Source organism: Pleurodeles waltl, chromosome 6 (genome assembly GCF_031143425.1).
Source record: "Pleurodeles waltl isolate 20211129_DDA chromosome 6, aPleWal1.hap1.20221129, whole genome shotgun sequence".
NCBI lineage: Eukaryota > Metazoa > Chordata > Amphibia > Caudata > Salamandridae > Pleurodeles > Pleurodeles waltl.
This window is the reverse complement of record NC_090445.1, coordinates 67406025-67424992: the sequence shown is the minus strand read 5'-3', so window position 1 is coordinate 67424992 and position 18968 is coordinate 67406025. Positions and strand designations below refer to the sequence as shown.

General features: G+C 44.1%; 1 protein-coding gene across 3 annotated transcripts in view; it reads right to left on the bottom strand.

The window, feature by feature from the left end:
* Nucleotides 1-18968, bottom strand: part of LOC138299205 (butyrophilin subfamily 1 member A1-like) — a 745683-nt gene that overhangs the window by 688936 nt on the left and 37779 nt on the right. For all 3 annotated transcript variants that reach the window (XM_069237316.1, XM_069237318.1, XM_069237319.1), the window contains exon 2: nucleotides 17815-17952. In XM_069237316.1, coding sequence (XP_069093417.1) covers nucleotides 17815-17890 — 76 coding nt within the window. In that variant the 5' untranslated portion in view covers nucleotides 17891-17952. The remainder of the gene's footprint in view (nucleotides 1-17814; nucleotides 17953-18968) is intronic.

Genomic DNA, 18968 nt, shown 5'->3' with positions numbered 1-18968 from the left:
GATTGGTACCGGGGGAGGCGGACTCTTTGGGTTCTGCCGGCAAGGAAGGATGCAGTTCATTCGAGGACCTGGTCCTGGATTCCTGCTGCGTGGAGGCGGGATTTTAGGGTGTGGTGACATACGGTGTCAAAGGCGGCTGATAGGTCTAGGAGGATGAGGGCTGATGTTTCTCCATTGCCAAGGTGGCTTCTGTTGTCGTCTGTGGCGGCGAGGAGGGCGGTTTCGGTGCTGCAGTTGCGTCTGAATCCGGACTGGGAGGGGTCGAGGATGTTGTTGTCTTCGAGGTACCGAGTGAGCTGAGTGTTGACGATTTTCTCGATGACCTTCGCCGGGAAAGGGAGCAGAGAGATGGGCCGGAAGTTTTTCAGGTCCTTGAGGTCTGCCTTTGGTTTCTTGAGAAGGGCGTTGATTTCGGCGTGTTTCCAGCTGTCCGGGAATCTTGCAGTTTCAAAGGAGATGTTGATGGGTTTCCGTAGGTGTGGTGTGATGGCTGTGTCTGCTTTGTTGAAAATGTGGTGTGAGCAGGGGTCTAATGGTGATCCGGAGTGGATGGAGATCATGGTCTTGCGGGTTTCGTAGTCGCTGATGTTGGTCCAGGAGGTCAGTCGGCTGGAGCGGGTGGAGTTCGTGGTGGGTGGGGTAGGAGCATCCAGAGTGTGAGGGGAGTTGAAGCTGTCGTGGATGTCCGTGATTTTTTGGTGGAAGGCGGTTGCTAGGGCGTCGCATAGTTCTTGGGAGGGGGTGATGTCGTTGACGGTGGCATTTGGGTTGGAGAGTTCTTTTACGATGCTGAAAAGTATTTTGCAGTCATGGGCGTTGTTTTCTAGGTGGGTTTTGAAGGAGGATCTTTTTGCTAGCCTGATGAGTTGGTGGTGTTTGCGTGTGGCATCCTTGAGTGCAGTGTGGTTGTCTGGAGTGCGTTCGAGTAGCCATATTTGCTTGAGTTTTCGGCAGTGGCGTTTGGAGTCTTGGAGGTCGTTGGTGAACCAGGTGGCTTTTTTGTTGATGTGGTTGTTGGAGGGCTTTCTGAGTGGAGGAAGGCTGTTGGCGCAGTTGTTGATCCATAGCTTGAGGTTGTGTGCTGCGATGTCAGGGTCGGTGGGGTTGACGGGCGGTTTCTGGGCTAGGGCGTTGGTTAGTTGAAATTCGGTGACTTTGCCCCATCGGCGGCGTGGTGGTTGTTCGGTGAGGTGGTGTTCTGTCTGTTTCTTGAAGGTGAAGTGGATGCAGTGGTGGTCGGTCCAGTAGAGTTCGGTGGCATGGTTGAAGGAGACATGGTTGCTTGTGGAGAAGATAGGGTCAAGGGTGTGACCGGTTGTGTGGGTGGGTGTGTTGATGAGCTGTGTGAAGCCGAGGTTGGCGAGGTTTTCAGTCAGGGTGGTGGAGTTGGTGCCATTGTTGTTTTCGAGGTGAAAGTTCATGTCCCCGAGGAAGATGTAGTCCGCGGAGGCGAGTGCGTGGGTGCTGGCCAGGTCGGCAATGGCGTTTCTGAAAGGTGCCCTGGGGGTCTATAGATGAGTGTTCCTCTGAGCGTGGTGTTGGGGTCAGTGCAGACTTGGAAGTGAAGGAGTTCGGCAGCGCTGAAAGAGTCGTCCAGGGTGGTTTTGACTTCGAGGGTGGCTTTGTGGACGATGGCTATGCCTCCTCCGGTTCTGTTGGTGCGATCTCCGCAAGCGACTTTGTATCCGTTCGGGATGGCTATGGCGATGTCGGGTACTGAGGAGTCGTTCCACCAAGTTTCGGTTAGAAAGGCCACATCCGGGGAGGTGGAGTCGAGCAGGTCCCAGACTTCGATGGCATGCTTGCGTGCTGAGCGGGTGTTGAGGAGTATGCAACTGAGGTGGTTGGTCTTGATCCTGGGAGGTTTGTGGGCTCTGTTGCAGGTGAAGCAGCAGTTGTGGCAGGAGAAGGGTCAGTGCATGCTCTTTGGAGAGGCCTGGAAGCAGTTGGTGTCTCAGCTGGTGTTGAGTGCGCGGAGGGTGTTGGCATTATAGCGAATGCTGACGGGGTGGCTGTTGCCGGGGCCAGGGGTTCTGGCGCTGGGCGCGGTCTAGGCGCGGACGGGCACAGACGGGCTTGCCTTTGGCGCACCGCTGCGGCTGCCAGAAGAGGAGGGGAGGATGAGAGTGGCAGCTGGGAAGAGGGAGGGCTTGTCGAATGGGAAGGCTGGGGGGATGGGGCCGCAGGGGACGCAGCGGCGGGAAAAGAGGCACGGAAAAAAGGCAATCTAAAACAGGGGGGGAGGTGGGAAGGGCCGCAGGGGACGCAGCGTCTGGAAAAGAGGCAAGGAAAAAAGGCAATCTAAAATGGGGGAGGAGGCGGGAGGGGTTGCAGGGATGCAGCGGCGGGAAAAGAGGCAAGGAAAAAAGGCAATCTAAAATGGGGGGGAAGCCGGGAGGGGCTGCAGGGGATGCAGCGGGGGGGAAAAGGAAGAATAAAATAAGGAGTGGAGGTGGTGCAGATGGCGGAGCGGGGAGCGACCTGCCTGCAGAAGCATGGACTTTATCAGCTGCTTAGAGGGAAAGAAAACGACCATGACATTTCAGTAACATTTGACATTGAATCCCTATTTGCAAACATTCCACAAGAGATGGCTCTAGGGTAGGGTTAAGGATAATACTACTGAATTTATTACAAATATCTGAAAAAGCTTTAATTTTAAACTATTTTCTATGCAAGAAGAACCTTTTGTACAAAGGAAGGGCATAGTTATCAGCAATCCTAGAGACTTTTCTCTGCTTTCTACTACTTGTGTTCGCTACTGCTGAAGGGCTAAACCCAGAAACACATGTCTAGAGATACCAACTTTGATGAAAAACTACAGGAACTTTGAAGTAAGCATACTGAATTTACCAGGATGCAATGGGGTGACCTATGCTGGGATGAGAGGCAGTGTGCTCCCTCCCTCCCTTGTGTTTAAAAGGCTCCTTGAGCCAATGAGCTGCCAAGCTCACTTGGAACCCCAGCTAAACCCAGAAACACGTGTCTAGAGATAACACCACTTTCTGCACCAACTTTAGTGCTCCCTCTTCCCTTGTGCTTAAAAGGGTCCCTTGAGCAATGAAGGACGAGCTTACTGGGGATGCACCTGTTTGCCTGTCGAGTGGTACTGTGACCTGTGAAGACTTTGACAGCATTTCAATAACCCTAGATTACTTTTCTCTGCTCTCTACTACTTCTGCTCTGTACTACTTCTGCTCTCTACTAATGAAGGGCTAAACCCAGATATGTGGGTCAAGAGATAACAGCACTGCCTGCACCAACTTTGGTGAAAAACTAAAGCAACTTTGAAGTAAGCGTACTGCATTTACCAGGATGCAATGGGGTGAACTTTGCTGGGATGATAGGCAGTGAGCTCCTTCCCCCAGCACATCGTGGCAAATAGTTCACTGGTGGTGTGCTCAGTACAGTAATGCAATAGAGGTGAATTCTCGAACACTCTTTGTTACATTCTGAACATAGCCCGGTAACACTAGCAGCGAGTCTGGTTCAAGATTTATGCCAATCATCAGGGCTAGCCAGGTGAATATGGCATGCCAGAAGGACTCAATATAACTGCACATCAATGTCATATGTACAAAATCAACCACATGCGACATGGCACTTAGGGCAATTGGAGGATCTTCCACAGTTGAGTTGTGCCAGAGTGCTAGGCACAACATATGCTCTGCGTTAGAATTTGTAATGTATGAGCTTGTGGTGGTGATTGGGTGAGATAAGGTGTGCATGGGGGCAACAAGTAAACCACATTTTAATGAGCTGGGGGATCCCAAGTCAGTTTCCCAAGTGTCCCTAAGTTTCCCATCCACAGCGGCAGGAAAGTCAAGCAAGCATGCCACAGCTTGGACACCAACCTCCACCTCATAGCTGTCAGTGATTATTAGTTTCAAGGGGTGAAACTCTTCTGGGGCCAACGGATATATTGGAACCAGGGCCTGCAGGGCACTGTGGATGTGTCTCAGAATGAAGTGGTCCATATAGGTGGCATGAGAGAAACATACATCATCAACCTGTCAATGGACGTGACTGTTCGGCAAGAGGTCACCAAAAGTGTGCAAGGAGTGTTGTGTCAATGTGCACTGGGCCATCTTCTTTGCCTTAAGGAGAGCCAGTGGTTGTCTGCTAAAGGGAGTGCCGGTGAATAAAGAAGCCCTTCCCCCTGTTAGCGCGTCGATCCTTAATAAGTAAACTGACAAGGTGACGCGTATAGGTTGATGAACCTTTTGATTTGCATGAACTTTCCTAGCTATGATGTGACCAATGTTCTTAACAACCAACAACAAAATTCAATAACCATTAGATAAAACATTAATCAATTAATCAATAAAAGCAATAAACATCACACCATGACCTTTCAGCCATGAATAACCACACCTCAGTATACGTTTTAGTAATCTTATTTCCCTTTTTGTTACAATACTAAGTCATGAGATTAATTCAAACTCAATTCAATTCAAATAAGAACAGCACGAAATAGTTAGAAGACACCAAAAACAAATTCTATTCAAAGCTTGCATCATAGTACATTCTCGAGCATTAGCAGAAATCAATAAAAGAATCAAAGGCAATAATTAAATTCTAGTCATGAAGTTCAGCAGAACAGTCTGTCAATCATTTGTCTCTGTAATCTGTCAAATCGTCATGTAAGGAAACCCTCATCTAACCCAGATTAGCATCAGCATGTGGGACTTCATGCAAAACAATTTAGGAACAAGACTTTAGAAACATCTAGCTAAAGAATACAACTATGACAGCGCAGTTGGTACCTAGAAAGAAAAGGCACAAAAATACATTTCAGTCATATTGTCATATCTACCTATCCACGGTATGGATCAGCAACAGAGTCAGTCTTCGTCCTCAGGTCATCAGTCAATAAGCATCACATCAGAGAGTATGAGCCCAATGACAGAATCTCAAATCTCTTCTCCTCACTATCACATCACAATTTCAAAGAAAGGTCTGTTCTCGCAATCCTCTCCCCTAACATCTCTAGTCTTTTCCCTCTGTCATGTTGTTATATCAAAGTAACTTAGACTGTCTCCAAATTTCCAATTGGTCAATTAATCATACGTTTATTACTCTACCCAATAGAGTCCGTATTCCAAATCTATGAATTCTAATATTTCACAGTTCACATGTTGTTGATTAGTTCACCTTGCGATGTTCTCATTATCCGGCTCGTCAGGTATCAAACATTTTGCATCAGTCAGTGTCTTCATTGTTTGCGTCCTGAGAAAGTACATCTCATGCATGTTATACATAAAAACGATACAAATTTTATAACTTCATCTCCTGTCCGTCGGTTCCCATAGAAAGCTTCGACTAAGCATTTTACTAAAACAATGAACAGTTCACGGTTAGTTCATTTTGTCAGCATTTTCCATTGAACGTTAAGAAATACACCTTCTGCATGAGGCCTGGTAAGACTATGCCAAGAGCCTTGCTAAATTAAGGCCTACAGTTAATGAAGAACATAGATTATAACTCTCAATATGACATATTACTACATTAATCTAACTCATTTTCAATATTTTGTGTATGTTAATCACTCATTTAGTACATTTCGTGAATACTGGTGACCATTCTCCGAGGTCACAATTTCAAACGTACACATTATTTTTCTACGTTATTCATTTTCTACCAAATTCATTATTCAAAATACCTAAACATTCATTAATAATTTCTAATTAAGACATCTGCGTTAACACACCAATAGTCAAATACGTTTCCTCCAAGCCCAGCTGGTGGTCAATAGAGTTGGAGCCCCGCAGGGAGCACCTTAGTCTATTTCAGGTTTGGAATAGAGGAGCCATCCATCTGCATGGTACCAATAGTGGGCGAATTGACACAGTGCATCTTGTTAACCATTCCACCTGGGTGGTCAGTTGATCTATGACTGGGCCATAGTTCACTCGTATTACCTGCTTTTTGTCGCAATGCAAGACAATGCCCAAAATACCTAATCGGACCATCACACCAAGCCAGAGGAAACTCCTTTTGTTGTGGTTCCTTGAAAAGACGCAATGGCATGTATAAAGGAGAACAAGGTGACCTTAGTTCAATTGATGTGAAGGCTGGAAAAGCCTCCAAAAGGAAAAATCTTGCAGAGGATCAGAGGTAAATTATCTGCGGGGTGGTGTACAAATAACACAATGGCATCCGCATGCAGTAAGGGTAGCAGGGGGCCAGGCTTAAACTGCAAATCGCGATTCAGATGTTTCTCCTTGAGGTGCTGCATCGGGTCTATAGCAATGATGAAGAGCAATGAGGATAGGGTGCAACCCTGGCGATTCCCCCTAGTGACAGCAAAAGGGGCCATAAGTGAGCCATTGGCCTGAGTCTAGGCCACCAGTTGGGAATATAACAGCATGATCAGTGAATTGAAACCACACGTGTACCCAGTTTGAGGAATATGGCTTGCAAGAAGGGCAAGCCACATCAAGGGTCTTCTACGCGTCCAACAGGGATACGGCTGCCGGGACGTCGGGAGAAATTCTATTAAGCACAGAGAATACAGTGCACAAGTTCAAGAATGTGGAGGGGTGGGGGACAAATCCTGATTGGATGGGGGGAGATGGTCTGGTCCATCAGGAGGGAGAGGCAATTGGCAAGGCCTTTAACAAGTATCTTATTATCAAAATTAAGCATTGAGGAAGGCCGATCTGAGCCGCAACACTGTGGGTCCTTGTTGGGTTTCAGTAGCAAGGTAATATCCGCTTCCCGCAGCATTTGGGGGAGCACCCCAGTTTCAAGGGAATCTGCATACATGGCAAGTAGGCAAGAAACCCTTATAAAGTCCACAGTGAGTTCATCCAGGCCAGGGGGCCTTAGCCCCATTGAGTGAGTCGATTGCTTGCACTACTTCCTTGCTTGAAATCAGTTCACAGAGTAACTGCCAATGGGCATCTGTGAGCCAAACCATTGTTATCTCCATGAGGTATGCTGACAGATCTGCAGTACTTCAAGCCAGAGGTGTACAGGTGTGTATAATAGTCTATTAATGCGGCAAGAACATCTCCTTTATCAGTCACCCGCATCCCGTCAGCCAGTTGCATCTCCAAGATGTAGGAGGTGCCTCTGAGTGGGCAAAGCAATCTAGCCAACACTCCATAGCAGAGGGCTGTGGCATATTTACCCAAGGAAAATGTGCATGGTTAGTAAGTTTCCATGGGTGGGTGGCCAAGCACAGCCCCTTATACCGCAGCTATACGTATCTTTTTTTTTATTATTCTTTTAATATTGAAGATGCACAGCAAAGAAAAAGAGCAATATAAATAGAAGACTTATAAATACATGTAATTTATCTCATCCATATATAACAAACAGCAATTACTAATTAGGTTCATTAAAGCCATCCTAATAAAGAAGTAAAGTGCCGATAAAGTGCAGGAATTAATGATGGTTAATACATATCACATACAATCAGCGCTTAACTATTGCCTAGCCACTGTGCGACCGGTGCCCAAATTGATTTAGCGATCTGTCTACGGAAACGGCCCAGGAGCGTGTAAGAGCCCACCTCAAAATAAAATATTGAGCATAGACGGGCCAGCCAGTGGTTAAAAGTCGGTGACATTGATTCCAGCCAGTCAGACGTCATACAACAGCGGGCCACTGACATAGCTAGAAACAAAAACGTCTGTGACTGGTCTGTATGCCCCGCTCTATCAATTCCTAGCAATACAAGTTGAGGAGTAATCATGACATCCTGATGAATAATCCTAGTCAAAAACATGGCCATATCGATAAACAGTTCATGTAGTCTATTACAGCTGAAAAACATATGTACTGAATAGCCCGCTATGCTCTTACAGCGGGGACATACCACCCCCCTTGAGCTACCCCATTTACATAACTTGGCAGGGGTATAATATAAATGAAATACTGTCTTGTAATGTTGCGCTTGAGGCCCAGCAGCAAGCAAAAAGCACTGGGCCATATTTAAAGAAGCCAAAAATGAGGCTTCAGAAGCTCCAATACTCTGTGCTCACCTCTCCACATGATTATCCAAATCGTCTGACAATAAATCCAAAATAAATGGGTATAGCGACCAAACCCGCCATCTAGTAGACTTGTGCAAAACCTCCAAGACTGGATTTCTGTCCGCCCAATGGCCCACATGCGGGAGTGGAGGTTGTCAGCAAAAAATCCCTAATTTGTAAGAATTAAAAAAAATCTTTACTATCAAGCTTAAACTCGCTGTCAATTCCTCAAATGACTTAAGATGGCTATCCTGGTAAAAATCGCCAATACGCCGGACACCCCGCTGTGCCCCATTGGCACAGCGCTTGTCCTTAAAGATGATAAAAGTTAACTCAGCCGATTCCAAATCTAGTTTTAATATTAGACCACACCTTAATTGCAGCCCAAACAGTCTTAAACTTAACTTTTTTTAAATAGCTAGGCTCAACAATTCTCATTAAAGCTGCATTGGCATAACTTCCCCAAATCATGTCGTAAATAGAAGGACAAGTTTCACTAACGCCTCTACTATCAACATCTTTGGTAATTAGCGGTTGAATATATTGTAAAGCTGTTACCCAGTAATAAAAAAAGAAGTTTGGGGCAGCCCAACCCCCTTTCTTTCTAGGAAGCACTAAGTACTCATATGCCCGCTGTGGTTTAGAAAAGGACCATATAAAACTGTTTGCTAAGTTTTCCATGTGTTTAAGCCAGTCATTGCTAATTTCCAACGGAATAGTGCGAAACAAATACAGAACCCTGGGTAAGAAGAGCGTTTTAATAAGATTGCACTGCCTGATAATCGTAAGATGTAAATTATTCATACGGTGCAACTCCTTCCTAGTTTTGGATAGAACAGGGGCAAGATTGCTCTCATCAATCTGCTCCAGATTAATCATTAATCTAACACCTAAATAGGTCACTTGTTCAGCCCATCTATTATCTGCAATAAAAACCCATTCATTACCCAGTATTTGACATTTAGCCCGAAATTTCGCCAAACTCTGCCGTTAGCTTTTCTATTTCTTCAACCGCCAGCCCTGGATCAGGTGTAGTAACGGCTATATTATCAGCATAAGCCAGTATTTTAAACGTGCCGTCAATCTTTACTATGGGCGGGATCGAATTACTTTGGAGGAGCCTTCTAATTAAAGGATCAATATAAAATGCAAAACAGGGACAGCCCTGTCTGGTACCCCTTGTGATGAGAATAGGGTCAGAGGATGCCCCAGCCAATTGAATTCGAGCCATAGGTTTCTGATATAGGCCCTAGATTGCCCTGACAAAGCCAGGATCTATATTAGCTTTAAAAAGCACTGCCCAAAGATACTCCCAGCTCACCCAATCAAAAGCCCTGACAGAGGGGATGCTACAACCTGGGATGCATCTAACATGGCAATGACCCGCCTCACATGGTCAGTGGTCCCACGCCCAGGAATAAACCCATGCTGCCATGGGGAAACAAGCCTGCTAATTACTCGGCTCATTCTAGTTGCAAGAATTTTAGCGTACAGCTTAGCGTCTGCATTTATTAATGAAATAGGGCGATAGGAACCTGGTAATAATAGAACCTTCTCCATTTTTAAGATCCTTATCCTTTTTTTGCTAATGGCTAGGTGCTAATATTAGCACCTAGCCATGAGCCCAGCGCCTGTGCTCCATCCTGTACTGACTTAAACAACGCCAAGATGTCATCTTTCAGTTCCTCAAAAAAAGTCTTAAAAAATTCCATGGGGTCATATCGGGCCCGGTAGCTTTTCCATAAAGCAAAGAGGCTAATGCTGCTATGATCTCATCCAGCATAATAGGAGTAGCCAGTTGGCGGCTCTCATCTGCCGACAGCCTTGGACCTGGCATTTCACTCAAATACTGGCTAATCCTTTCTTCTAAATCGAGTGGGGGTTTGTTTTCCTGCCGATACAAAACAGAATAGCAATCCTTAAAAACCTTTAATACCGCTAAATCCCCCGTACGATCTGCCCTTGGTTGTCCTTGATAGCAATAATGGCATCCCGCGTCACCTTCTGTCTAGTATTACATGCAAGCTGTTTGCCCACCTTCTTACTGAACTCATAGCATTCTTGTCTATGAGTATGAGCTTTAATAATGTTTTTATCTAAGTACATCTGGGTAATCCTAGCTTTCGTAGCGGCAATCTGATCTAAAATATCCTGTATAGAAAGATTATTCATTGTCAGCTCCACTAACTGCTGTTCCAAAAAAGCCAACTCAGTCTGAGCCGCACGTATAGCTGAAGTACGTTGTTTTTCCCGGTTTAGGGCATAACTCAAGGTTTCCCCACAAACAGCTGCTTTTAGGGCATCCCAAAGCACCCCGGGAGGAGCTGTGCCCCTGTTTAAGCTCAAGAACTCCGGTATCCATTTTTTCAACCGTAACACATAAGCAGAGTCCAGCAATACTCCCTGATCAAAAGACCAGGGTTTAAGATGTCGCTCTTTGCGTAAGACAAAAAAATGTGCTACCAAAGGATTATGGTTGGACATGACTCTAGGAAACCTTTCGACAGAAAGCCCTTCACATAACAAGGCTGACAAAAAAAAATAGGCCAGCCGGACAGACTTCCTGTGTGGATGAGAATAAAAGGTATACCCAGGGTCAGCGGGCCTACACTGCTGCCAAGCGTCCACAAGACCATGACTCTGCACTAGGGTTTTTAGACATCGAAACGACTTCGGTTTTCTTCCTAAATATGAATCCTGATGCTGGAAGGGAATACTAGTCTCAATGTGTATATTTCAAATCGCCACAGACAATAAGCGGTAAAGACCAAGCAGCAAGCTCCAAATTCAAGGTATTAATAACAACCGGTTCATTAAGGTTAGAGCCATAGATTGAGCACAGAGTAAAACTAGATTGCCCCATTACACACTCTAAAATCACCGAGCGGCCCAGATTATCAACCCTTTACTTAGCCACCATAAGGAGATCACGCCGTACAAGTACTGTGACTCCTTTTGTTGTGGTTCCTTGAGTGGTATAAGCCAGTAATTGGAGGCCAGGAAAATCCAACAAATATTTTTTAGTCAGGATAACATGTGTCTCCTGTAGGCAGATTACATCTGCACTTAGTGTTTTTTAACCATGGGTAACAAGGCGCCTTTTCGTAAGATTATTTAACCCGCATATAAGCGCAGCTATACGGAGGTTAGTACAGTGCCCCATTTAAGGCTCTAAAGTTAGCGACCATAATCAAACCAAACCTAATCATACATGCAAAAAATATCTAGCATCAAAATATTGGAGATTGCACCATTTTTTGGATGTGTGATCCCACCTTGCCTCAATGAGATGCAAGATAGAAGTTCCCATCCGAAAAATGATGCTATCCCCATAGTGCCATATTTATTCCCCGTACCCACACGGGTAGGAGGCAGGCCCAAATAATGGTGCTAAGCTTGCTTAGTGCCATTATTTAACACCTGGGTCAGACCAGGCGGTAGGGGACCTGTGGATCCATTTCCATAGTCAAACACCATGGGTCCACATGTGCCCACCACAAGCCCCAGGAAAACCCCACCCACACCAGAGGGACACAGGAGGATGGGGGGCTCCATCCCAGGTAAGTAGGGTAAGTATGGGTAGGTATTTCCTTAATATTTTTTTTAGTGCCATTGGGGGCCCTGACATGGGCCCCCCTGCATGGCACTGGGTGCAATGGCCATGCCCGGGGGACACTGGTCCCCTGTGCTGGCCATTGGGGTGGTGGACATGACTCCTGTCTTTTCTAAAACAGGAGTCATGTTTTTGGATGGTTGTGCATCTGGAAATGACGCAAGGCTGGTTAGTGGCATTTTTGTTGTTGCTAACTAGTCTAGTGTCCTTTTCTGTAGCAAAACCTCCTTTTACCATACTGCCACACCCACCCGCCTAGCGTCTTTTTTTTTTAACACTACCCAGAGCTTAGTGCCGGCTTGCGCCATTCCTTAAATATGGTGCCCTGCTGGTGCTGTAGATTGGTGCACGCCGGTGCTAAACTTTTTGATGCAAAACTGCATTAGTGCAGCTTTGCATCAGGAAGTATAAATATGCACCTTAATGTTATATTGCTTTTGGAAATCAGCCATTGTGACGAAAAGTTACAGATGAAAACATCACAAATGGCTGTTTGTTTATCCAACTCATTTTCAATTAGTTTTCTGGAAAACACTCAAGGGATTCCCACATATAACCCCAAGCTGAGTTCAAAACTTTGCCTATAGCTTTCCTGGACCACCCAATGGTTTTGCAGCGGTTTCCACCTCAAAATGACAATAGGTTGAATCACAAAAAATAGTAAACGTCTGAAAAATGCCATGTCATAAAAAAGAAATAGGTATTTTCATTCAGCTATGCGTGTTCCTTAGCTTATAAAATGGTGACTTTAGTACAGCAAAGCTTTTGATGAAACCATTTTTAGTTAACAAAAAATTAAACTTTTTTTTGTGGTCCACTTCTCTCCTACATTTTCCCTAAAACTCAAAATGTGTCATTTTTTTGTCTATTTTCCCAGTCCCCTCTAGGGGAATCCACAAACCCAGGGTACCTTTAGAATCCCGGGGATACTGGAAATAAATGACACAAATTTGGCATGGATTTAGCAATATTTTGCCTATTTTCTTGGTCCGCTCCATGAGAATCCACAAGCCCTGGGTACCTTTAGAATCTCCAGGATATTGGAAAAAATTACAGAAATTTGGCATGGATACCTAACCAAAACTTGAACTACCTCAAATAGCCCAAAAATGGCTGGGATGATGGAGAAAAACGGAATTCGCCACAGAAATCCAGGGTGTCTGATCACCCTAGTCAGGAGATGCAGTCGTCCACATACCTTAAGGAGCACAGGTAGCCAGGTCCTCTCCACCAATACTATGGGCCAGATTTCAGAAAAGTGGCGCTGCACCCAGCGGCATCCAGCTCAGTGGAGTTGTGCGAGTGTATGTATGAGTGTGGAGTTGTGTGGGTGTCTGTAGTGGGGCTGTGTGTGTTTATGGGGTTGTGTGCATTGGTGTGTGTGGGAATCTCACCGTGTGTGAGGTTATGTGAGTGGTTGGGTTTTTGTGTGTCTGTGGGTTTGTGTGTGGGATTGTATGAGTGTGTGTGTGTATGTGTGTTGTTTGTGTGTATGTGGGGTTGGGTGAGTGTGTGTGGTAGGGTTGTTTGGGTGTGTATGTATGGGGTGTGCATGTCTGTTTTTGTGGGAGTGTGTGTGAGTGGAGTAATGTAGGTGTGTGAGGCTGTGTGGGTTTGTGTATTTGTGTGGGGAAGTCTGTGCCTGTGGGGATGTGTGAGTGTGTGTATGAGTGTGGAGTTGTGTGGGTATCTGTGTTGGGGCTGTGTATGTTTGTGGGGTTGTGTGCATTGGTGTGTGTGTGGGATTCTGCATGTATATGCACCACTGTGTGTGAGGTTTTGTGAGTGGTTGGTGTTGTATGTGTCTGTGGTGTTGCGTGTGGGGTTGTATGAGTGTGTGTGAATGTGGGTGTGTTTGTGTGTCTATGTGTGCTATGTGGGTATATGAGGCTCTGTGGGTTTGTGTCAGTCTGTGTGTGCGATTGTGTGTATGGTGGGGAGTTGTGTGTATGTGAGTGTGCAAGTGTGTTTGGGGTTCTGTGAGTGTGTGTTTGTGTGGGTGTTGTCTTAGTTGACCAGTTCTGTAGGATAATAACTCAATCATGTATCATTTGTTTCCTATGGGGCAATCCCTGCCTCAACATTGGGAGAAAATCCCATTATAACCAGGAGTGGGTCATTTGGAAAATCTATTTTCAGCATGAGCCAACAGTACCCCTGCATGTAGGAGCAGAATGGCTTGAGTTTCAGGCACTGACAAATTATATGGGTCCAGTTCCCCACAGTCTCCGTCTGACACCGGGGGGTTCATTTTGTATAAAAGGGCAGGTGTTCTATAGTTCAGCCACTTGTCGTAAAATTACATGCAACCAAAATTTGCCCTTATAAGCACAGAAAAGTTATACTTGTTTGTACTGTTCCATTACTTGTTTTCTAGCTGGAAGCTCTCCCTTAACTGCCACCTCAACTGTATTCTATTGAAGACTTCAGACTCAGTACAGTTTGCTACTTTAGCCTTCCAGTGCTTCTCAGGCCTGCGTATAGGAGTTTGTATCAAATCCACCACTATACCCTGACTGGTCTTTATTGAAAAGAGATTTAATTGCTTTATTAATTGAGCAATTTATATATTGTAGCGTTGCTTTTGCATAGATTATTCTATTTCGACCCACTTTTTCAAATGATCGTTGCTTAAAAAATCCCCAGTGACAAAATATCCACTGACCTCCCACCTGTGAACCATTTTTTAAATCTAAAAAAAAAACTGATCCAAAAGATATATTGGCTAAGTTGGGGAGGAGGAGAATGGCATAAAATTTGAAAAACTGCTCTTTTCTTCTCGTCCACCACTTCAAGGACTTATATCGAGTCTTCCTATATTCCTAAAAAAATAAGTCTAAGAACATATTACCTGCATGCCTCTCAACATCAGTGGGTTTAAAGATAGATATGAGAAATGACCAAAGTAGTCAAAATAATATTCCTCCAAATTTGGCAACCCATGCCCCCCTCCATTACTGACTTATAGACAATGTTTACTGCTGGGCTAGGGACTTTATTTGCCCAAATAAAGGTTGAGAACATTCCCTATATTCCTCTGAAAAATTGCATTTGTCTAGTGCAAGGCAAAGCTGTGAATACAAAAGGAAAAAGCTGTAAAATGGACATACATATTAGCACCACCCTGCCGATTATGGACATAGAAAGAATCGTCCATTTAGAAAACAACTTTTTCATCTTCTTAATTAAAGGCTCATAGTTTAATTGAAACAGACTGTTGGTATCCTCCATGACACGAATGCCAAGATATAGCTTTGGTTTGGAATTAACCAAAGGTGACAATTTGGGGGATAAACTGCTCAAAGTGCAATTACATAAGATATTAAATTTTTTAGCCTATTTATCTTATAACCACCCACCAGTTGGAATTGGTAGAAAACCTTGAATATTTCTGAATATCCAAGCTCTGTTTAAAAAATAGTGCAATATCATCAGCATAAAATTTGATTTTGAACATCCCTGGGACAGATATTTCAATCTCAGGGTCTGACCTTATGGCACCCCTGTTTTGTTTCCCTAATTACCTAACATGTGCCTATGTTGGAGGAATTTATTATTAGCCGGGCAGACACCCCTTTGTACATTTTTGGAACACCTGTATAACTTTGATCCGAAAACAAAATCTATGTAAGATACAGAAAAGGCTTTCCCAGGAAACCAGGTCAAAGTCCCTTTCGGCATATACTGTAGTAGAACCTGAGCAGGGATTTGATGTTGTAGAAAAAAATTGACAGGCTCAATTAAAATGTTGCCGCATTGGTCCTAATGCACTAACTCGCCCATTATCCGATTCAATCTATTCACAAATAATTTCACAATGATTTCATAATTAGAGTTTAGGAGACTGATAGGTCAATAAGAATTAATATATTCCAGGTTCTTAGCCTTGTTAAGGAAACTAACAACAATAGCGTTATTAAAAAATAGTAGGATATGTCCGCCTCCTAAAATATGGCTGCTCAGTTGTAAAATCTGCAGGCTTAAGAAGGGTGTGAACTTTTTATAGATCTTGATTGGGATACCCTCTTCACTACATGCTTTGCCAGTGGCCATGGGTTTAATCACTTCGACAACCTTAACTAAAGTGAACAAGGCAGTCATAGCTTGGGCCTGATTTTGTTTGAACTTAGGGATGTAGATCTCATAGAAAAAGGTGCGGAGATGCTCTGTATTTACCACTTGCTCTGAAGTATAAATATGATCAAAATGTTGCCTAAACAAGGTGTATATCTCTGAGGATCGGAGGCTCGTATTACTGTTGCCTAGTCATATAAGGAAGTGAGGGTATTTTGGGCTAATCTATTTTGAGCTTCCCAGGCTAGAAACCATCCGGCATACTTCCTTTCCTCGTATAATTTCTGCAGGTAAGCATTATTCGAGATATAACCTATTTCTTAATTAATAGTATTCAGCCATCCGCTGTCTAGCTTTCTTTAACTTATGTCTAGATTTCCCCATTTTGTTTTGCAGAGCCTCCTGGGCAGCCTGTTGCAGATCGTGTTCTAGACCTGCTCTCTTTTCAATCAGCCCTCTCCTTTCTATTATATATCTAGAGGTTATAACGCTGCAAATACGGGCTTTAAAAGCATTCCACACCATTTTGATGCCGGCACTATTGTTATTAGTTTCAAAATAGCTCTTGGTCGACATCTTAATCTTTTGGACCCAGGATTGATCTTCAAGTTTTACATGCTTAAATGACCAGCTGTGAGCAATACCCAATTCTATCATTTCTACTACGAGTGATCTAAAAAAAAACATTCATAATATGGCAATATTTATTGTGAATAAATCTTATGTAGTTCAAAAATAATATAGTCTAGCAACATAATTGAACCTCTCCGAAATGCATGTATATTCTCGTTGAACCAGATTGCCCTTCCTCCATGGATCTATACAATTCAATACCCGCATACATTCAGGTATCATTTTGGCTGTTCAGGGCTTTTTTTGTTTTCTGGTGCCTAAGGAGGAGTCTAACCCAGGATTCTGCTGAAAATTAAAATCTCCTCCAATGATCTTCTTCAGGATGATCATTACCAATTGTAAAAGTTCAATAAAAAGGTCAACGTTCTTTCAGGACTTAATGGTCTTGGTTGTCACCACAGACTCAGGCCCTCCATTTTCTGGTCTGTCGGCCAACTTAAGCAACCCAGTCATTGCCCCTCCCCCTACACCTGGGGAAGCACTTTGTACTGCTAGTAGGTCAGCATCCGGAACTGAAGAGGATTCAAGAGGTGCTTCCATGGTATTTGCTTTCCAATCATGCAGCGGCTGCCCCCGCTATCTTTTGAGGCATCCTATTGGCTGCCCAGGGAAAGGTGCAGACATTTCCTCATAAAAGTGGCTTTGTTTGAGCGGACCCATCCTCTAAGCGACTTTGCAGGCATAGTAGACATAGTTCATCTCACTGGTGTCAATTGTATTAGGGAGACCTTTTCACACGACAGTCAAAGGCCAGGTGGCAACTTACTTATTCCACGTATTAATAGGCTTGCACATGCTCTCAAAGTCTATATGTATCAAGGGTAAAGGGCCCAACTGCGCTCAGAAAAAGCTTCCCAAAAAAGAAAAAAGGGACATCCATTAATATAAAGCAGTGCTGTACTATGCTTACCAGAGTGTGGCAGCAATCTGTAGGTAATCACGAGGGGTGGCCCATTGGTTACTGGGGAGGCTGGGTATGTTTTCTTGCAATCTTCAAAAGCCGTGGAGAAAAGGGGTTTTCAAAAATCATGACAGGCTGACCTTTTCATCTCTGGCCGGCTGTTGTGCGCCATGCATTGAATTCTCACTGGTGGGCAGCAATCTCCTTCATCAGAGCTTTGGCGTCCTACACACCTCGTTCGCCATGCGAGGAAGGAGGCGGAGTACAACGGGGGGAGCCGCATGTGACACGCTACAGGTTGCGTTCATATGCCATTCCTGAGATCAAGGCAGTGCATAGACCTATTGTTATATGTTTTAACAAGACAATGGTGTGTTAAGAGTTGATATCTTTTTATATTAGGTGTTTTTGAGTCACCTTACTTAGTTCAGCATTTTAAGAAAATGAACTTGCCAGATGACTGCATCCAAGCGTACAGTATTAGTTTAAAAAAACACAATCCTTTTATAAACATACCTTGTGCTATTGATTAAAGAAACCAAGATGGTACTGATGTGAAGAATTTGCAGTAAATCATGGACACACCCATTATGTCCAGTCTGTAGTCTTACCTTGAAGTGATGGGGCCACGTTAATGAGAAAGAATACAAAAGTGTAGATCGTCATTGCCGAGCTTTTACTCTTCATTATTCTGTACAGCTCTCACCGCAAGAAGGGGTAATGAATGTGTGTCCAAAATCTAAATAGTCCTAAAAAGAGAAGATAGCAAAAAGGATTTAGAATTGTCATAGACAAAGACAAAACTAAAACATTGGCGATGTATTAAAAGAAAATTAGTGAGGAAACGTGCAGATACAATGATGCCATGGCCCCATGCAGCTTTTCACTGTCTGCTATGCAGACAGTGAAAAGCGCGACGGGTGCAACTGTATCCGTCGCACGACTGCAACACCGCCGGCTCCATTTGGAACCGGCTCCTGTGTTGCTGCCAAGATCCCTGCTGGGCCGCGGGCCGGCCCAGCGGGGATCTCCTGATGGCCGCGGCATGAGTGCGGCTGCATTGGCGGCCGCCAAGGTCGTAATGACCCCCTATGTGTTTAGTGCTCACTGAGTACTAACAGTGGATATATGTAACATCATGTGTCAAGTAAAAGACACAGATTTCAGTTTGGTGACATTTATTAACCAATACTCAGAAACGCTGGCCCAGATGTATCAAAACGCAATTTTGGATTTCCTAAATTGTGACTCCATAGAAATCGCTATTTGGGAAATGCAAAATGATATGCGTGAAAATACTGATTTCCTAATAGCGATTCCTACAGAGTAGGAATCCTTATTATGAAACTGCAATTAGGAAATCCCACAGCATTTGTTCCAATGGGCTGGTTTAGCATTTTCAAAATAGCGATTTCCTATTAGGAAATAGCTATTTTGGAAATGCTAAACCAAGGATGATAAAGGCATAAGCCCCCTGTGATCACCCCAGAAATAGTGGTGCACTTGTAGAGCACACATATTCCACTAGGCAAATGTGTGTGCTCTATTGCACTTTAAAAAAACATCTGGGTGTTTTTTTTAAATTGCACATGGTTACCATCAACTTGGAGTCAATGATAATTGCATTTCCTGAATCACAGGAATCACAACTAGGCAATCTCTGTTTCCAATTTCCTATTGTGGGTTGCAAACTGCGATTTCTACTAGGTTTGAAATTGCAATTTACATCCACTTACAGGGCTTTGTGCATCTGAAAAGACCTTTC